The sequence below is a fragment of the Natator depressus genome, chromosome 20 (assembly GCF_965152275.1).
Source record: "Natator depressus isolate rNatDep1 chromosome 20, rNatDep2.hap1, whole genome shotgun sequence".
NCBI lineage: Eukaryota > Metazoa > Chordata > Testudines > Cheloniidae > Natator > Natator depressus.
In genome coordinates, this window is record NC_134253.1 from 12,317,821 (window position 1) to 12,339,624 (window position 21,804).

The following is a 21,804-nucleotide window of genomic DNA, read 5'->3' on the forward strand; positions in this document are numbered from 1 at the left end:
GTCTGCATTATTTACTGTATCTTTAGGTATCACACAAATGCACATGCGGCTAAAAATGTAGCTAATGTTTCAGTCACATCATTTAATTTCAGGAAGAGACTATCTGAATTCTCAGTCATCAAATATAAATCCACCGCCATGTACAGATTGTTTAGTTGTTGGGTATTTAAAAGTAGGAATTACGTTGATCATATCCCTGTAAAATGGTCACATTGACTATCAGCTGCTAATTAAGGCGTTTATATCCCCAGGTGCTTATTTCCCCCTTTAAATTGTTTTTAGGGGTTTAATGAGACATAACATTTTCTCATGTAAAATTCGACATGCTAATTCTACCCTGTTTATAATTATTTTTAATTTGTGAGTAATATTTGCTCACAGTACACGTATCTTTTCATTTCAGTAAAAACCTAAGACATGGTTGGAAAATTGCTCTCCATATATATATGTGTGTGTGTGTATGTGTATTGGAAAAAAAAACCACTACAAATCCCAATTTCTGAAGCTTTTGAAAGAGAAAATACAATCATTTGTTTTATTTGGGGACACCTAATAGACATGGGAAAGGGTTGTTTTGTTTTCTCCCTCCTGAAAAGATGTCTACTTAAAAAAAAGAACACACCTCAATGACAGTCTCGCCAGATATTTTAACTAGTTCATGCCACTAAAATGAAGAATTGGAACCCTGGAAATATCTTCCTAAGTTTGGGTTAAAATGTATTTCACTCTTCCACACTTCAGAACAGTTGGCATTTCTTAGGTCTTTTCTGAAATTAATTAACTTGCATTTTCAGAAAGAACATGGGGGAAAATTTGAAGCAATCGCTGGAAATATTTGAAGGGAAAACGCTGACAGTTAATATCACTCCGTAATTTATAGATGTGACTTTGATTTTTTTTCACTTTTAAAAAGCTGCAGAACAGCACAGGAAAGATTAATTTGCAGCCCTTTTTCCCCTCAAAATTTTAAGAGGAAGACCGCTGGCTTATGCTATATTTAATGGTCTGAGTTCCTTAATGCTGTCATAAAATGAAGTGTCTCAAGTGAAAGGTTTCAATGAATGGTCATTCACAGTGAAGAGAAACTAGAGGGGGAAATAGGTGCTTTAGCAGCATCTGTAAAATTAAAACATGGAAACAACTGTCTGTGATTTAGAAACATGTCGATTTTTAAAGGCAACCCTAACCACACACAGACACACAGATACACACGCAGAGATACCCATACAAAAGAGAGTTCATACTTTGTCCCATTTTCCCTCTCTTTCTTCAAAAGTAGCTTTCTTAAATGCATTGTTTACTTTATTTCCTTGAAATGATGCTTTCCTGTTATTTTCAGCGCTGGGTTTTCAATGGTTGGTCCAAAAGGAAGAGGAGAAAAAAAAAATCCCAGACTCTTCATTCATTTATTTATTTATTTTTAAAATAGGACAACAATAACCAACCAATCAAACCAATTGTCTCCTATAGGGGCAGCTTCTCTTTTTGTTGTGTTTGTTTGTTTGTTCCATTTCGATTTTTCAACAACAACAACAAACAACAACAACAAAAATCGGAAGAAGGGATGCCACGAGCTGAATAGGCTGCCGACTCATAACCCCACAGGCGTAGAGTCAGAAGAGAAGAGACGAAAACCTCACTGTAAATGCGTAACCAACACTCAGTTGGTTTCCTGTTTGTCTTTAAACCCCATCAAAATATCGCCACGAAAATAATATTTCTATTGACACCGAATTGGTCTGGCTGGCGTTTCTTTTACCTGTTGAGGTTACCTAAATTGACCTCGCTGGCGCATGTATTTGCTGAGATAAGTGAAGAGGCTCGCTTGCAAAAAATCACCTAAGGATATTAATGCGCACCTTTCATAACCCTCCTTCATTCATTAGATATGTTTTTCCCCCTTCCCTTCTGAAGGCTGGTTTTTCCACGTACCCTTCACCCCCTTCAAGACCCCCCAAATCCTTGTCATTTTCTTTCTAGCCTGTCTTGGTGTGGAAGAGTGATGAGTACAAATCGCGTGTGAAAGCGCCACACCATCGGGATTTTGAGGAATTTGCCTATGGTGTTAAAGGGAAGGAGCAACTTACAGACAAACTGAGAGAGAGCTCTACCTACCGACAGATACAAGAGAAGTCAAGAGCATTAAGAGGCATAAAGCAGCCGTATACACACTCAGGCACTATGAAACGTCTTTGAGAGCTCATTAAAAAAAAAAAAAAAAAAAAAAAGCCACAAAACTCAGGACTTTATACAGTCCAGGGAGAGCCTAGCACTAATCTCTTAGAATTAAAGACTTTTTTTTTTCATGCGAAAGTCATGAGTTCCTACTTTGTAAATCCTCTTTTTTCCAAGTACAAAGGCGGTGAATCGCTGGAACCAACTTACTACGACTGCAGATTTCCACAAAGTGTAAGCAGGAGCCATGCTCTGGTTTATGGTCCGGGCGCTACCGCTCCCAGCTTCCAACACCCTTCACACCATGTCCAAGAGTTTTTCCACCACGGAACCTCCAGCATCTCTAACTCTGGATACCAGCAAAACCCATGCGCCTTGGCGTGTCACGGAGACGCGTCTAAATTCTATGGATATGAAGCTCTACCAAGGCAGTCGCTTTATGGTGCCCAGCAAGAGGCGACCGTTGTACAATATCCTGACTGTAAATCGTCTTCCAACAGTAACTCTAGCGAGGGACAAGGCCATTTAAATCAAAATTCGTCTCCCAGTCTCATGTTCCCATGGATGAGACCACACGGTTAGGACATTTTTTTACTCTCCTCCTTTAACTGTTTTTCTTTATTTTATATCTTTATATCTATATATCTATATATCTATATATCTATATATATCTATATATCTATATATATATATATATATGAAAAAAGATAGGCATGGCTGTAAAGTCTGAAAGAAATGAGCAATTTTTAATAATATTTCTTCTTCCTAGGAAGTCCTTTGAAATCAGACAAGCCAGCAGTTACTAGAGAGACAGCAAGGTGATAATACTGTGCAAAGGTTTTAAATCACAATAAAGTAAAACTTGTTTTTTATTGCTTGCCTTGAGGATAGGCAATAAGATACAGCTCCCACGAGGTTATTTGCATCTTGATAATACACTGCTCTTTAAAATGTCATATAGCCTTTCTTAACCGCTTGGAGACTTAGGCTAAAAGGTAGGAACTTGCATAAGGGAATTATTCATACTTTACATACGTATGTTTATATATATATGTATATGTGTGTGTGTGTGTGTGTGTGTGTAAAGCATTACACATATATATGTATATATGTAAAGTATTACTCTCTCTATATCAATATATAGCTAGATCTATATATCTAGCTAGATCTATCTATCTCTATATATAATTAAATAAAAGTTAAACTTAAAGGGGAACTTAGTTCAGAGCTGGGTGGGGTGGAGGGAACATTCTACTGTCCTGGACAGGAAAAGATAAAGGGAGAAAGGAAAATGGACTTAACAGAACTTTGTTTGATGAAGTAAACTGCAACCATTCCTCATTTGCACAGAATCCTAAATACTTCAAAGTACAAGTTTCTCTCCCCTAGCCTCCAGGTTGTATATAATACTTGTTAATTCAAAACATATGAAGATTAGACTACCGAGTGCTAATTTTAAAGGACAATCTAAGTAATAAAGTTTCCCCCAGCCCCCAAGAAGACCCACTTGCCTTGTAAAAGCTTATAGGCTTTGGCCCAGAAAAGGCTTAAATTAGACATAAAGTGAGAAAACGTTATTTATCAAAGCTTTGATTTACAGGTAAACACATGTCATAATTTCGAGCTATAAGATATTTTAGCAAATCTATGATTTTTTCTCACCGAGTAAGTACTATGGAGAAGGGAGAGTAAGGAGTCAGATTCAGATACATAAGCCCTTATTCTGTTATTGTTGTAAATGTCTATTTATGTAGCTGTTTTCAATACACTTCCTGTGTATGTATATACATATACATATGTACTCATCTCTATATGTGTATACACACACACACATTGATAATACAATCACACAAGGGAGAGGTAACTTATCCAACAAAAATGCAGGTCCTTAGGGCTCAAAAATATTAGGAAGCTGTGAACATATATTTAGTGAGCTACATTTGCAAAAGGAAACCACAGTTAGACATTTTGCAGAAGAGGAGTGGGCTGGGAGAGGTTGGATTAGTAATAATAATATAGTTAAAAAAATTAAATAGCTAGTTTCATTTGATTTAACACCACAGCTAAAATCCATCAAATATTAGGAAGCTGGGAGGATATATTTTATGAATTACTTTTGCAAAGGGAAACAAGAGGTGGATATTTTGCAGAGGAAGGGTCTGGGATGGGAGGGAGCATGGTTAGGGTTTATTATTGTTACTACTACTATTATTATTGTTGTTATGAAAAATAAACAGTTTGTTTTATTTCGGTTTAATACCACGAGAGGCTGCAGGCATAGAGAAGGGAAGACCACCAGTGTCTCTAGGAAAGATCAGGCAAGGAGTTAAAAAAAAAAAAAGCACAAGGAGAGATCTAACAAGTTATGTTGTTTGTGTTCTATAGCTCCCGGAAGGCGCAGTGGCAGGCAGACTTACAGCCGGTATCAGACCCTGGAGCTAGAAAAAGAGTTCCTCTTCAACCCTTATTTGACACGGAAGCGGCGGATTGAGGTCTCTCACGCCCTGGGACTGACGGAGAGGCAAGTGAAGATATGGTTCCAAAACAGGAGAATGAAATGGAAAAAAGAAAACAACAAAGACAAGCTCCCGGGGGCCAGGGACGAAGAGAAAACCGAGGAAGAAGGGAATGAAGAAGAGGAAAAAGAAGAGGAGGAAAAAGAAGAAAGCAAGGACTGATTTCTCAGCTCCTTGAAGTCTCGTTTTATGGCAGATGATAAATCGAGATGTTTACGACGGTCATTTGCTTTTATAGAGTATAGAATGGAGAGCCTCACACAGCAGTAACTACCTGTCAAAGAGTTCTAGCCTTTTTTATTGTCATAGAACAACTTCCCCTACTTTTTTCTATATATATATATATATATATATATAGCGGCATTTTTGGTTTCATAAATATATAGTTGGCTTTACTTCAACAACAGGAGGGGGGAAAAACAACACAAAACAATCATTGAAGCAAATGCCACATCTCCAAACAGTAGATTCTCCCCTACTCCCACTTCTATCTGTCTAGATAAAGATATATAGATAGATATATAAATGTATGCATCTTATGTATTCGTTTTAATAGGTTTGAATAGTATTTCTTCTCTACCTTGGTTTTCCCCATTCATGACCCAAGGGGAAGTATGATATTGCTTTCTGCTAGTCTTAGCTTTTTAAAAATATCTATATATCTACGTATCTTCAGTGCTAATACCCAGTTATCATTTAACTTTTAGCTGCCTGTCTGAATTGGAAGATTGGAGGATGACCATAGGTGATACCACGCACATATTAGCTATATATGAATATATCTGTATGTAGATAATACCTATACGCCTATGTCTCGGTAGGCCAGAACATGAAGGCTAAGAGCCTAACATTTCATGATTTATATAGGCACTGTTTACCATTTCACTGTGTGAGCACTCGAAATTCTTAATATACTACCTAAAGGGAAACCTGCAATAATAATCAAATCTATTATCAACAAGGGGCTTACATATCCTAAATTTTACTTGGTCAGAATTTATTAAAGGAAAAGAGCGAGCGAGCTGCGTTTTGCCCTGATGCAAGCTACTAAGTAGCATAAAATAAAATGATAATAATAAATAAAACTTGTAATGTACTTTTCACTACCTATAGAAGGAGTCATGCTTTCAAAGTATTTGTAACGCGGTTTTGTTGTATTTGTTGCTGCTTATTTTCTTGGAAAAAAAATTTCCCAACAACTGAAACTGCCTAGTTGAGAACGCACAGTATTGTATTATTTTATTGTGCTTATAAAGTAGTGTAGAACTAAATTGCACTGAATGTATAGTTATCTATTTGTCTTGACTTATCTGTTAATGCAACATGCTCGAAAAAAAAAGTCATTTGTTTTATGTAAAAGCATAGTTCTGCGTGTTCAAACTCTGAATGTAGCAATTTCTGCCAGAAGCCAATTTCTGGACACCGTGGATTTGTATTGTATACGTGAGACATTACGTAAATAAATAAATAATAATAATTAAAAAAAGATTTTAAAAGGTCTGAGTTGCGTAAATTGTTATGCATTTATTTAAAACCATTCATCCACACACACACACACGCAGTTAGGAGATGCCAATGAGTCCCAAGTAATATTTCATAGATTCAAGTTACTGGTCGCCATGCTAGCATAGTTCAAAACCAAGAGCCATCTTTAAGTTGCAAGGAAATCAGGATGTCTGACTCTTGGCACAACTACAATAAATGTGGGTAATTAGACATGGTGAATAAGCCAGGGGGCAAATAAAACCTGGTATTATCATTACCAATGCAGTATTGTTTACTGATATGTAGTCTTAGTGTTTTTTTAAAACTCCATTTTCAAATTGCAAGCTTCCAGAAATATTCATTGTTAAAATTCTTCTCTTGGTATGAAACATGCCTACGCATGTCCACCTTCCTTGGGGTGGATTTGGGGGGGGGGGGCAGAGACAGAGGGAGGGGGGAGAGAGAGAGCAATGTATTAAATGTAAATATCTTTATTTTACTTTCCTCACCTGGGAACTTCTACTGAGAGGTCTCAAACGTGTAACATTCTGGTCTTCCATAGCTCTAAAGTGCAGCAAACCCGTCACTCTTTCTTTCTTTGCTCAAAATGAGGTTACAGTAACCCAGAAGATTCAGAATTTCTCATGTCATATGTATGTGCAATTTGCTACTTGCAAGCGATCGTTATAAAGCGATTGAGAGATTGGAAAGAGATTATGTATACATTAAAAAGTGCCTTAACTACGTTGTAGAGATATTCACAAGCCATACTTGGACTATATGAGAATATAGTTAACTAAGTGAAACTCTCATAAGCATCTTACCAAGAAAACTGTCATGAAAGCAATGAATAGCTTTTTTCAGATACAAAATCAGAAATTCTTTTTATGAATCAATACATAAATCCCAGTTATCGCTCTTGCACCTGAAGATCTCTAAGTGACACGACACTGAATCTCTTCCAATAAAACCTGAATGTGATGGCTTCAGTTCTTCCCTTTGTAAAATAGGAATATTATAAATATGCCCCCCACCGTCATTTTGTTAAACCATATATGCTGATCTTGTAAATATTTATTTTTTTCTTTTCTGTTGATAAATGGACTACATCATATAGGAGTAGTGGATATAAAAGTGGCGGGTTGTTTACAATGAAAGTATAGATAAGAAAGCACAAGATTCCTAAGATACATCCTGATGCCCTGAACTATGTCTGGAGAAGAGACTGGGGTTGGGACATTCTTAACCCAAAACACCAAGCTTAAAGGATTTAAATGCCTCAAATAATTGAAAATGTTGGATACTGCTCAGGAAGAGTATACAACAAGGAAGAACTAGTTTATAACATATTAAATCGATACTGATATGTATATCCATACAACCCCACAACCCCACAATTCCCACACCCCCACACACATAATGCAAGTGCATATGCAAGATGACGGTGTATAAGTGTAATTCTAGATTTCTAGTACCGTTTATATGTGTGTGCATATACAAATGCTCAAACACACACACAATGCATATGTATATGGAATATGAATGTGTGTATGTTTCATTCTAGAAACCTAGTGAAGCTTGTATGTCGTGCATGTATTCACGTTCAAAACACAAACACAAACAATGCCTATGCATATGGAACATGGATGTGTGTATGTCTCATTCTAGAATTCTAATGCAGATTGTATGTGTGCCTATTATTCATGTTCAAAATACAAGCACAAAATGTATGTGCATATGCAATAAGAATGTGTCTATGTAGAATTCTAGTGCAGATGGGGGGGATAGGAATATCTATCTATCTATCTATCTATCTATCTATCTATCGAATTCTAAGTATACTCTCCTCCACTCCCGAATTCTAGAATTATACACAAGCACACACACACTTCTATGTTATTGCACATTCTAGAGTGGACATATATGCTCATGCACTCATTTTCTCCACGAAAGGGCTAAAAATAATAAGGATCACCGTAGAGTTTTCCATTTCGAATGTAGACACTTAAGGTAAACTGTTTTATTAGGCATAGAATAGGCTGGTTTATCTTAGCAGAGGTATAATCTTCAGGGTTATTCATCTGCCATTTACAACACCGAAGTTTTCTTCCTCTTGCTTCAATAAAATGGATCTATGCTCTTCACACCTTCCACAGCAATGTTAAGGAGCCTTTGCAGACAGCAGCTTGCGCTATTACTGAACTTTTTTTGTTTTGTTTTGTTTAAGGTCTTGTCGAACCCATACTCTTCTTAGAGAGGTTCAAAGAAGAAAGATAACTTATCAAAGTGTTCTGTTCAAAATTTTTTAAAAAGTTGAATGCGCAGTCTATCCATCATATTTAAATCCACATCTCTAGGTAGTTTTATATGAACGAATACCACATAGCGACACTCATCTCTCAAACGGTTAGGAGTTAAATTATTGAAACCACAAGTGAAGCAGTAACTTTTGGGGTGGATGTTTATGCTGTCTAGTCAACACAACAAAGTCGCATCTTCAGTTGACATCCGGTTATTTTTGTAATCACTCCACCATTTCAAGAGAAAAAGAGAAAAGAGGATTTTATGGGGTAAAGTAATTTGAAAGAAGATACGCCGTTCACAAAGTGGCTTATTCAGAAACGATCATTGCTTCAGTATTACTGAAATTAGTCTCATCTACCCGCCTGAAGTGAGAAATATCCTATTTCACGCTTTTTATTAGCCAATCAAATTTCCTTCGGATCTCCATTTGTGATTTGTGAAAAATGTAATTCCTTAAAAAACTGAGTTTGAGCATATTGCTCATTTTGCCTTAATTTATTATTCTAATCATAGCAGCAGCTACACGACATTGCAGCCATTAGGCTAAAAAATTCGTTTAGATTTTATACTCGAAATGGGCACAGATTATATTTTAGAGGCAACGAATTTCTCGGGCATTTATTTTATTTTATTTTATTTTTATTTTTTGCACTGCATGCAGATAGGCTGGAGGATGGGCTGAAAAAGACGAGGATGAACACGGAAAGTTTGAAAAACAAAACTTGGAAAGAAATGAATCCTTCCACATTTTCTAGCTGTTATATTCCCCTCCCCCTTCCTAGATTTGATCCTCTTGTTACCTTTTCCAAAGGGGTGGGGAGGGAAAATTATTTCTCGAATATTTAATTCAAGGAAAGAAGCGACAGGCTATTTTCCTAGACAAGGCTGTTGGATAAAGGGAATGAGAATTAAATACTGAAGTCATGGGCCCTAATGTTTCAAGTGCGGGGAAAAACGTGTCGGACAGGTTACCTCTGACTTGCAGGGCTAAAATTTCCTGTTCACTATATGGATTCTATTCTCTGGTTTACTCGTTGGAAAATGAGGAGTCCATTGTGTTCTTTGAGCTGTTGTGGTGGTTGCTTCCCCCTCGTAACTTTTAACTACCTGTTATAAAATTTATTGGTGGTTTGTAAAGTGAATAAAGTAATTTCCCTTCCATCCGGTTGTATTACAACCTTTGTGTTGTTCGGATAGACAGACAGACAGACAGACACACTTAGCCCCCACCCCACCCCCGAAAAAAGCAAGCAAACCAGAAGTACCTGCAGAATTGAACTCTGGAAATAGGGGAGCATGGTATGAAAATGCCTGACAAATGACTGAGTTCAGTTATTGCGACAAAGTGTATTTTTCCTCCCAAAGCTTTCTGCCATGCCTGGCCCTGAAGCTAAGAGTTGGGATTGTAAAATGTTTCAACAAGGGGAGAGAGGGGAGAAAGTGTAGCATTTAATCTAAACTAGCAGATCTGGTCTTTGCGGTTGTCTATTTGCAGACTTGTGGACGTCTCCACAGGATCAAAGCAGGCCTGTACCCGACCAAAAAAAAAATCTCTCTGACTCCAAATCAATATTTTCAAGTGTTTGCACAGGCCCCAACTAAAAACTCAAAGAAACATAATATCGCCTGCTATATAATTCCTGCCCGTCCTGTCGCATGATTCAGCGAAAGGACCAGACTCTGAGATGTTTCCTTGAGAACTAGTATTAGCTGAGATTTCCAGTCACAGAGTGATTTAAAAAAAAATCCCTCCATGAAACAGTAAAATTGGATCCGACGCTGTTAATTTAAAAAAATCACACCAACATTTAGGGTAAAAATGTGGGAGTTTATGGGTAAATACCGCATCAGCTGCTCAAGTTTTGACTATTATTTGGAGAACTTCACTCCAAATCTTAATATCCCAGGACAGGATATGGAGATTGGCTCAAGCCAAAGAGCAAAATTATAATTTAGAAAACCAAAGGAGGGTTGAGGATCGCAAATTTGTGTTGAGCTTGCTAGTGAAAGTGGACACACCCTTTCCTAAGAATATTGTGTTGCCGAGAGATGTTACTACACGGTTTAATTAGGTTAGCTCGAGGAGCTTGCGGACACAATAGTGTTATTTAGCTTTCCCTACTTCCTGAAAATTAACACGGTTTTATAATGTTATTATTTTTAAACCTTCCAGTTCACCCCCTTTTCTTCCTGCCTCTTTAAAGTCCATCCTTCCTCCATGTTGATCTCTCTAAGTAGCCCAATTAATTAACCATAATAAAAATAAAAACCATTATATTGTGAAGGCCATATCTCCCTGGTCAAACAAAAAAGGCTTCACATTAAGACAGGCACTAATGCTAAGAAATTAAAATCTAGTACGGACGCGCGCGTGTGTGTATATATATGTATGTCTTATATGTATTTATATATACCCAGTATTAATTTGCTTGCTTTAAATGGGAGGAGGGGTGAAGAGAGGAGAAAAAATTACTAATATTAAAAAAAGAATTGTATAAACATGGCGACAGACGAGAGCATTTGCACTCGTCACAAAAATGCAACGCATTCCTGGTTGTTTGCAGAAAATTTACAGCTAAGCAATAAAAGTTTACGACTGAATCACAAGTTGGATTGGCCACAGGAAGTCATGTGGACTCCATCCATGAACGTGAACTTTTTATTGTGGTTTCTCTTATGACTCTTTCACAGTAGTCCTCCCTTTAACAGTCCAAGCAGTGCCAGGGATAGGATGGTATTTTTCCCCCACCTAATTATTAGCGTTATTATTATTTTTTTTAAAATCTAGATTTTTTTCCCTCCTTGGGGTTGGAATTGTTGGTTGCTTTGGGCATTTTGGGAATAATGAGTTTACTGCTGCGTCTTGTTGCCGCCTCCTATTCTCCACCCCTAGGGGCAAAACGCAATACATTGCCTTTGGAGGATGCAATGATGAGGGGCACAAGGAGTTGTAAATACCTTTTTTTTTTAAGAGAAAAAAATAGATGCCTTCCCAAGCTTCCCCCCAGCCCCTGTCTAACCAGAGAAGAACTATTTTGCTTTTGTTTTCCATCTTTTTTTTTTTTTAAATCTTTCTGTGGAGCTGAGCTGCAGCGTCAGTGGAACAGAAAGAGAGAGAGAGAGAAAGAGAGAGAGAGAGAGAGAGAAAGAGTGGGAGAGGGGGAGACAGGCAACATTGGTAAGTGTTCCCTTATTGGCTAAAATGTGTAACTAATGATCCATAGCAATGGGTGTTAAAGATAATGATGCATCGTTTTGCGAGCGAGGGGTAGGCGAGGGGTGTAGCTTGGGTATGACAGAAGATGGCCAGGATCGGCACAAATGTAGTTAATTCGGTGAAAAAAGGGTTTACGGGTGGTGATGTCACATTGGTGGGGAGCTGGTTTGCTGGAGACAGACAGAGATGCGTGCTGCAGTCTGCCTTTCCATTGACAATGGTGCAGTGTGAACAGGGGTGGTGCTGTGCTGGGGAAGGGGTGGAGGGGGGAGAGACTTACTGAAAGGCCTAAGAAAGCATCTGATCTACTGGTTAAACGAGAGGAAACCGAGAGGGCTCGGTTGGAACCTTGGCGGGGGGGGAGGGGGGAAGAGAAGAGCGAACCCGGAAGCGACATTTTCCATGAAAATGAAAAATAATCCCAGTCCAAACTTTTAATAAGAGGCAATCATTGACTATCTAGCGCACATGCGCAGTGTAGGCAGCCAGCCGCATCCAGGAAGCGCAGGAGCAAAGCTTTTTAGTGCCATTTTTAATGAGCAATTACGGGTTTGCTTCTATTTGTGTGCATCAGCCACCGGCTGGCTGGCCCAGCCCCCACGGGTTTCAACAAATGATTGAAATGGAGGCGGGGGGAGGGGGGGGGGAGTTGCCGCCTGCCCCCCTCAGAGTTTTTATTTTTAAGTACTTTTTAAATTTCGAAATCGTCCTTTATTCACAAACTCCGCCTTCTGGTCCAAATATTCTTTAAAAACATCATTACGGGCATTACATTCTAGTCGCTCGTCCCAGAAGGAACAATTTCAAATATTTCCTTCCACCCTCTGTTTTGTATAGTAATAACTTTCTTCTGGGATATTTTTATATTGGTTTTTATGTTGTCATGTTGTTGTTACTATTATAACATTGTTTAAAATTATGCTGATCTTTACATTTTATGCGGTCTTCAATTTCTCGCCTGTCTTTTAATTTCTCGGAATATTTTTTGTTCAGTTACAACATATACAATTTAAATTATAATCTCTTTCCCTATGTTTCCCCTTCTTTCCCCTTCTCTCTCTCTCTCTCTCTCTCTCCATTCATTTGTTCACTCGTTCCAGAGAGAACAATATATGAGATGTGTATTGGTTTAATTTGAGAATGTATGTAATGTATTAGCTTAATTTCCTCGAAAGTATATATCTCTTTTCTCTCCTGACATGACAGCCCCTCATGGAAAAAGCATCTCTAGATTTGTAATAGAAATTCCTGTTGGTAGAAGTTACAGTACAAAACAATGTACCTAAATAACAACATGAAGTAAAAGATAAACCAGACATTGTTGTGACTAAGGGTGGGATGGGGGAGGGGTGACAAAGACAATTCTTGCTTCCTGGCTCATTATAAATTACTACTGTTCCCCCTCCCCCCATATTAATACAGTATGTGGGAAAAGGCATCTAGAAAGGAGTCTGTGTTAAAGTTGATGCGATTGATTCGTAAACCGTGCCACTAGTGAAATATTTAGCGTTTTCTGCCCTTGAATAATAAACAAATAAATAAATAAGTAAATAAACAAACAAATAAATAAATCGCCTCTTCTGTATTTCAGTCTCTCAGGAGACTACATGGGGGTTTATTATCTAACGTGATAAGTGTTTTGGAAGTTACCGGGGATGATTCTTAATTTGATTTCTATGTTTCTATGTGTGATATATATTGCAATTTAAAAAAAAATAACATGTTTTTATCCTACTATCCTTCTAAAATTCATTTATCTATGCCCTGCATTTTATTCTGAAAATTATCTTCTTCTTTTGGTCTATTTAAACGACAACACCCCCGCCACCAAAATACTTTCGCTCTTGGGTAAACGCAAAGAGGTATTTTAAATTTTTTTAAAAATGTTTCCCAGAGGCAATTTCTGCGACATACCTTTCGGAGACGTTTTTGTAAAAGGAAGAATAAATTGGATTATACTGAATTAAGTTGTTTTTTGTTTTGTTTTGTTTTTTAAAAGTAAGAGATACAATTTTGTCTTCGGTTTGTTCACTGAAAACACATTGTGTCAGCCGTTGGTCTGCAATCCCTATAGTCATAAAGACACTTTCTGAGCAAACAATGACTGTTTATTGGAACCAGGTCATTACAGAAATAGTATCTTTTAGGGGTTCCAGACTAAATACATCTGCATTCTTCTCTTGAGTTGTGGTTAATGGGAACAAAAATCTGTTCCCTTTCCTTCGATATATTATTGCAGGAATTGCATTTACTGTTTACAATAACCACTGTCAGCTCTGAAAGGCCTGGAATTGGGTATACAAAACAATTTTTGATGTATTGATTTTCTACTTAGGCTGACGGATTGTCATCGTTCATATACTGGCAATGCTGAGAAACATTTTAGTACGTATTGAAGGAATAACGTAATGATTTATATTCTCTGAGTTTTACAGACTAAAACAGAGGAAATAAATTGCTTCTTTTATCTATACCATCGGTACGCAGGAGGGATTATAATAAAATAACCACGTGTTATTGACATATACTTGCAGAAAAATAACAGCTTTATATATATATATATATATATATAGCTTGTATAAAAGTGTATATATAAATATATATATATATATATGTATAAATATATATATATGTATATATATATAGCTGATATAGCTTGTATAAAAGTGTAGGATTCTACCACATTATTGAAATGCAAATTATGTTGTCGTAAATGTTCATATTTTAATTGTATTATAAATATATCAAATATGAGCATTTAGGCTCTAGCCTAAATATAATGAATAAGAATATTTGGGATAACATAATTTATATTTTAATGGGAAGACTTCACATTCTTAAACTATATATGTATATATTTTATCATCATTTTATCTAAGGATAGGATTATGATAAATCTTATTTTTATATATTTTATCTTATCGGTAAAATATGTAAAGATAAAATTATGACCTACATATAAAGATTATGCTAAAAGGGTGTGGATATGTGTGTGTGTGTTGTTATGCAACGCTACAATGCTAAAAATACGTTTTTATTATACCATTATAAACATACAAGTACAGTAATACTTCTAAAACAATTTACAAACTTTTGAAAATGGTAGCAACTGGGGGGAGGGAAGACGACGAATCAATGTAGCCCACACTTTATCCAGAAATAGTACGTGATATACAAATATATTATAAATTAACATTTGTGTTCAGTGTAAATTGTACCTGCGGTAATGTTAACTTCGATTTTCAAAGGGGTTTGTATCTGGGTCATTACTACACGAATACATATTATTTTTCACTATATTTTTGTTTTTTCTAAATTCTGTCCAGCAAATGCTTTTGAGAAAGAAATATTTGAGGTTAGTCATTTAAGATCTCTTTGCAGCAGACAAAATTAAAACTTTAGTGAATGTATATATATCATGTATAAAATGTATAAAAATCATGATTTTTCTCTAATTATTTTATTTCCCAACATTCACTAAAGTTTATATATATATATATATTTAAAATGCATAATACTGAAGTATCAAGGAATACCTGTTCTTATCGGAGGAAAGTTAGATCTCTTGTTACTAGCTCTACTAAAAATAAATTAAAATAAAATAAAATCTCTTTCAGATTTCAGTTTAAACCTATGAATTTAAGGTTTGATCACAGAAGACCTTGCTACATTTAAGCAGTTCAGAGCTTTGGGAAACAAAGTGATGCTAAACAATGTATCTCTGTAGATAATGTGTCCACTTTATAGTTAAATAAAATACAATGCGGATATAGCTCCAATAAGTTTCTAGACTGAAAAGTAGGTCAATAGATTAAAGCTAATATTATTGCAAGTATATATGAGAAATATCGTTGTCAAAGTGTATGTACAAGCCGAGAAAGAACTTTAGACATCTCAGTACGTATTCAATTATCCACAGAAACCAGAAGAAAATAGCTGACAAGCAAGAATCTCAAAGAGTAAAAGGTAAACGGGTGTTTAAATTCATATGAATCTGAGATTACATACAGTGTTTCCAGTTTCTGGTTTTGTTTTTGTTTGTCGCATGTGGACACACCTTTCTGGAAAAGTCTAAGCAAGAATCTGGTTCGGTTTGGTCAGATTTAAGAATGTTGATTTCCCAGGGGCAAAAACTAACCCAAACCCCATGTATATTTCTAGCGTCGAAATAATATGCGTTTCCTAGATCTATGTTGTACAATTGCTATTGTTTCCACAGGTAGAGAATTTCTTTCCTCCTTTCATTCTGAGCGAGTGTTTAAATATCTGCACGTTTTGTTTACTTGTTTTGTATACTGCCACCAAGTGACAGAAACTTGCAAACCAGAAATTTTGCAATTTGGTGCCTTTTTGTGGGGGTGGGGAGGTGGGGTGAGGTGGGGAGGAGTGGGCAAAATACCCTTACTTGACTACTTGCAAAATGCTGGACTACAATAAAGGCCGGATTTGCAAGGAAGTTTTAGTACCTTAAAAGAGTCAGCAATGTCTCTCGCCCCACCTCCCCTGGAACGTCCATAAACGGCCCCCTATTAAGGTATTAGCTGAACAGTACTTCAAAAAGTTTGGCCTCTAAAACCTATTTGAAATTCCTCCGATGCACTTTATACCCATTCACTAGAAGTTTTCTTTTTTTCTTTCTTTTTTTAAAGCCCCTTTCGTTCCGTATTCCCGTGTTTTAAATCATTCCAATGTACGTGAACTCATAAAAATAGATAAGGCATGTCAACTTGGGAACGATATTTCCCCTCTTGAAAATATGAGTGTATTTAAGCAAATCCTGGAATATTAAATTGTAGCTCGATTAAAGACAATGTAAATGTATAAATTCAACAAAGTGCACAGAGGTTGTCTCCAAATATATAGTTTAATTCTGTCTAAGTGATCGCCTCTGAAAAAGCATCATTAAGGCAACTAATATTGTTTCCTGAATTATTATTTTTTACTTGCGACCTAAGATTAAATTTCTGCTTTAGAATCTGCGAACAATAAAATATAAAGCTGCCTATAGTTAATGACAACAATTTTTCATTGTTGAGTTATCCTTCCAGAACGCAATAAAATTGTATTCCTTTTATTTTTAATCCTTACACTGAGCATAAATAGTTGTGTATCTATATTTCTCTATCTATAGATATAGATACTCTTAATAATTTTAGCTACTAACCATTGCCCGCGTCAACTCAGTGACGTCATAAATGCAGCTATCTTGAATGTAAGAAAAAGAAAAAAAGAAAAAAACCCACCCAAAACATGATAGCAGGGAATATTTTCACGCAGCCAGACAGAATAACCAAGCTAAACCATAGTTCTCTGAAATGCACAGGGTGTTAGGAGTTTGCAGTGGTACCTGGTTTTAACATGTAAGGCATGACATACATGCGATGCAGTCTGATGCACTCATTCGTCAAACTAGATAGTGGCTGAGAAATAAATTTTCCTTGATCAAATGGAATATGAAACTATTGTCCGTACTTTTGTAAAAGAGATTATAAGGGGTTTTTTTTTGTTTTTTTTGGTTGTTTTTTTTTTTTTTGGCAATTACACAATGTAACCCTCAATTATTTTACACATATCAACATTTTGGGGTTTCCCCAGCACTGAGAATGAATTTGTTAATCTCTAAAGTGCCACAAGTCCTCCTTTTCTCTTTATTCATAAGTGCATTTAATTAGCAAACATTTGACGTAATGTTACATTGAAAATTGGATTATATCCATGCATTACTCATCATTACATAGCATGTGAAGGTGCTGACGCTAAGTTTAGCAGCAACATTGTTACTTGGCAATTTAAGACAAAGAGAAGTTCCATTTCTGCGGAGAGGTTTCGATTCTGGCTTCTTGTGTTGGGGTGCTTTGGGTCATCAATAAATCTGGTAAGGCAAAAATAAATAAATCCACATATTAGAAATTGTAATTCAGGCATAATAACCGTCGATTTCAGTTGCAATAAGAATTCAAATGAACATAAACAAACGCTCAACAATGTTAGAAAGAACTTCAAACCTTGGTAGAAAAAGGGAATAAATTAAATAGTGCAATAGATTAATTTATCTTCTCTCCCCGCCACACCCCCCCCTCCATCTCCCAGTTTCCTGTTTATGAGATATGTGTTTTGACAGTTTCCAGAATTCTGTCTTCTTTTTTTTTTTTTCTGGAAATGCATGCAGTGATTACAGAATGGCGGTTGCAAACCTGAGAAAACTATGCTCCCATGTTATTTTAGAACTATTATTTTTCAGTTTTGAAACTAAAGGCTAAATGTTTTCACATTCAACTTTCTGTGTGTGATGAGGATGAGGCGTCAGGCAGAATCTTTCTTTCTTTCTTTCTTTCTTTCTTTCTTTCTTTCTTTCTTTCTTTCTTTCTTTCTTTCTTTCTTTCTTTCTTTTAAAATAACAGTACATTTACACTTATTTCCATCAGCCATGCAACCCAATTAATAAAATGGCTGGTGCATAGAAAGGAGTCTTCCTTCTAATTATACCAAACTTGGAATGCACTTTATGGTAAATAGTCTTTATAACCTGTCTTTAGAGATATTAGACACACTTGCATACAGGACTGAAGAAATGGGGTTTATATAATAATAAAATAAATAAATAATAATAGTAATAGTAATAATAATAATAATAGTCTCCTAGGAAAGAGGTGGAAAATGAAAAAAGAGAGAGCTCTATTATTGCTAATTATTGTTCTGTGCATCTTTGTCAAGAAGATGCCTTGAAGTGGCAAATAAACCTGCCAAATAGCCTTCCTCTTTCAAAACTATCTGTCTGCAACATTGAAATAAAGTTTAAACAGTCCATCAAGAGCTGAATAGAAAGTATGCAGTAGAAGGATAGATTTCCTCTTCTATTTTAATCAGAAGCTGCCAGACTCTTCGTCCTCAGGTTTAATTACTGCAATATAACTAAGGAAAGAAGAGACTCAAAACAATGCAAAGCATTTCAGGTTGGGAAATAGTGGCCCATGGCGCATATGTGCCAAGTAATCCTCAAATAGATTTTCTTTTTTCTTTCTTTTTTATAAGAGCTATTTACAAGAAAAGCAATATTCGACTAGGAAAGCCCGTGCTATAAAAACAAGAATAAAAAATAAATTAGAAGGCAAGAACTCACGTGCGCAATACATGCCAAGTTAAAAAAAGACCGAGATAACATATATGAGGTAAGATCAGCTAAAATCAGGAAGATATTGAATGACATCACTTGTTTACATCTACCAACTACAAAATATTCAGCTCAGATATAAATACACACCACCACTCACTTTATATAGTTTATATGTTATATATGTGTATGTGTGTATATATGCGTACTGATACATTCATATTCTACATGTATATATAGGTGTGTATGTATAGAAAGAATTTCTAGTTTGACTATACACATTCGTTTTATATAATATATATAGTATATATAATGCAGATATATACATGCATACACAGATATAATATGTTTTCAAAATATAAACTCTTTGTACTCTCTCTCTCTCTCTCTCTCTCACACACACACACACACACACACACACACACACACACACACGGAATTCTAATATGTGTATTGAAAATATAAACACTTTCTCTCTACTCCCACTTATAGAATGCTAAAATGTATATTCATACTGCACAGGAACATCAAGTAAACACTTCTGACCTATATTAACTTTTGGTGCACGTTAAAAGCACCCAGACACAACCTGTATTTATGAAAAAGCAGATTTCTACATCCAGGCAATGCACTGGCTAACAGAGTGTGATTGCTTTTGACTACATTTGTGCTATCAGCCTCAACTGGTCATTCTGACTGTACCAAACAACAAACCCATTCCCTCTTAAAACAAACAAACAGGCGTCTAAATTTGCATTCAGGATCTAAGCAGAATAGGAACCTGACAGTAGCATTTTATTAAGGCTGTAGGGTGTTGGGGGGGGGGGAGATTTGGGTTTGTTTCCTTTCAGTAATTAGTGGGGATAGAAAACACATGTGTTGGGATTGAATTTTTTGAAGCCTTTTTCTAAATCAGTTCATCAATTCGCTAATTATGGCTGGGAGAGAAAAAAATTTCTCCCTATACATATTTTTTCTTTTCCCCCCTGTGAACATCAGAGTGGGGAGAGGGGTAAATGTCTGTGTGTGCGTGGGGGGAGATATGGCTTATGAGAAGTGGATGTTATTTCAGATTTCTGTGGGCTTTTATTTTCTGGGAACAAAGAGCAACTGCTATTAAAGAACTACTCGAAGACTTGTGCATATTTCCACTGCTGTGTAGCAGTTTTAATAAAACATCTGTTCTTGCTTCTGCTGATGAGTTTACATAATTGTTTGCAGACCAATTTAACCAGAAATAGCCCTAGATATTTCCCTGTACATGTTTTCATGCGGGAAAATAATAAATACCTTTTGCAAGTGACATACCTTGATGAAATACTTTCGAGAAATCCCAATACTGGTTAAAATATAAATTGAATAAAAATCTAGTGCATTAAAAACGCTAGACTGAGGAGTGCAATCAGTAGAACATAATCTAATGATGCCTCATTTATATTTGCAGGAGTTTTTCTCCCAAGAACCCTGGTTTTTCAGGAGGGAAAGCATTCTATTTTAAGTTTCTTTACGGCAGCTGTTTACTGTTCACTATAAATCGACCAGACTTTTAAGTCTTGCCCTCTGTTTAGAGAAGTAATAAAACACTTAACTTTCTCCACTCTTAGTCGCACGGTTATCAGACAGGTCTTTAATACAAGAGCCCGGGAGCACCTATACAAAAATTAATCTCTCCAAGCCAAGACTTTCCCAAAACTTTAACAAGACTGGGATTATTATAAATGCATCTTTATAGGTGAAAGAAACCACATGAATCACACCCACATAGAATTATATCTGTATATCTTCCAAGGATTCCTGCTACTTTCAATTTACTCTCCAAGTACATTTGGACCATAAGTAACACATAAGGTAAGGCAACATACCAAGAGGAAGCAAACGACCTCCATTCATTCATGCATGCATGCATGCATTCAGTTTATTGTACATTGCCCCAGTTTCATATCTGGAAGCAGTGCAATCGTTGGTTTCCAAAGTAACCATGGTTTCAAATGAGATTATTCCTATAGGACATATAAGTACATACATATATTTACAGTTATAATCTATATAACATATATGTATCTGTAGACACATGCATCTGCATGTGTATGTGGCTGGGTGTGCAATATGTCAACACCAGGGGGATAGCATATGTAGTTTTTTTGTTCCGTTTTGTTTTGTTTCCATAAATCCCCACGTATAATGGCTGGGGAAGAGGGAGAAGAGTGGGGAGACAAGAAACCAAACTAAACTTCGTTTTTTGGAAAATACCAGTAAATCGTCACATTGGGCATAATTCGTATATCTGTACTAGGCTGGTCACAAGTTGAACACTATAGAGTGGGAGCCAAAGTATGGTCAGCAACAAGGCACATGTGCTAATAACATGGTGTGTACTTCCAGCTATCTTCATTTTGGTCAGAAACTTTATTTTATTTTCCTAGTGACACTCAAGGGAAGCCTTAATGTTATAGAAGATGAATACACGAGCTTTTTTTTTTTTTTTTTTTCTTTTTTCAGTTGTAGTCTCGTTTATGGCTTTATTGCCACCATTGATTACTTTGCTTTGTTACACAGAGGAAAAAGATCATAAAATCCTTTAGCATCCGGGTTCCTGTTATAGCTAGGGGGGAAATATAGCTTTCCCCCTCTTCTTTGTCAACTAAAATGTTTTAGGGGAGACATCGCTAAAAAGGAATTAAGTGTACTGAGTAATAGCAAGAAAACACCTTCAGATGTTCGAATTTTTACCCTGCAACTTTGAAAGCCTGCATCTCACCAGACCACTCTACACAAATCCTAAATTTGAAGAAAAAGGCCAAGGGTTTCCTGGCATAATTGAATTTTTAAATAGCAAGCCACGAGAATGATGAATATACCTTGCAATATTTACAGATCAGCAGGTATGTTTTACATTTAAGGAGCAATTTATGGGACTGGATTGAAATTAAAATTAGATTAGCTGCCTTCATTTCAATTAGTTCTAGGTGCAATTCACCAAGACAAGAGATAATATA

The 21,804-nt window shown here is 36.2% G+C and overlaps 1 protein-coding gene and 1 long non-coding RNA gene across 6 annotated transcripts in view; both read left to right on the forward strand.

Moving 5' to 3' along the window:
- Window positions 1-21,804, forward strand: part of LOC141975390 (uncharacterized) — a 96,282-nt gene that overhangs the window by 16,398 nt on the left and 58,080 nt on the right. For 2 of the 5 annotated variants that reach the window (XR_012635903.1, XR_012635906.1), the window contains exon 1: window positions 11,522-11,658. The exons of 1 other annotated variant lie outside the window; for it this stretch is intronic. This is a non-coding gene — a long non-coding RNA (uncharacterized LOC141975390). Of the gene's footprint in view, window positions 1-11,521; window positions 11,659-21,804 lie in introns of those variants that run through there. 2 more of the 5 variants (XR_012635902.1, XR_012635907.1) reach the window with 2 other exon arrangements.
- HOXC8 (homeobox C8) lies at window positions 476-6,081 on the forward strand. The gene is made up of 2 exons (XM_074935716.1): window positions 476-2,752; window positions 4,561-6,081. Exons 1-2 carry the CDS (start codon window positions 2,317-2,319, stop codon window positions 4,851-4,853), a joined length of 729 nt encoding a protein of 242 aa, XP_074791817.1. The 5' UTR covers window positions 476-2,316; the 3' UTR covers window positions 4,854-6,081.

What these genes read in the sequence shown, in the direction of transcription:
- HOXC8 (XM_074935716.1), top strand. Translation starts at nt 2,317, where the DNA reads ATGAGTTCCTACTTTGTAAATCCTCTTTTTTCCAAGTACAAAGGCGGT. An exon ending in CCCATGGATGAGACCACACG is followed by an intron (nt 2,753 to 4,560) that starts GTTAGGACATTT and finishes TGTGTTCTATAG; the next exon opens with CTCCCGGAAGGCGCAGTGGC.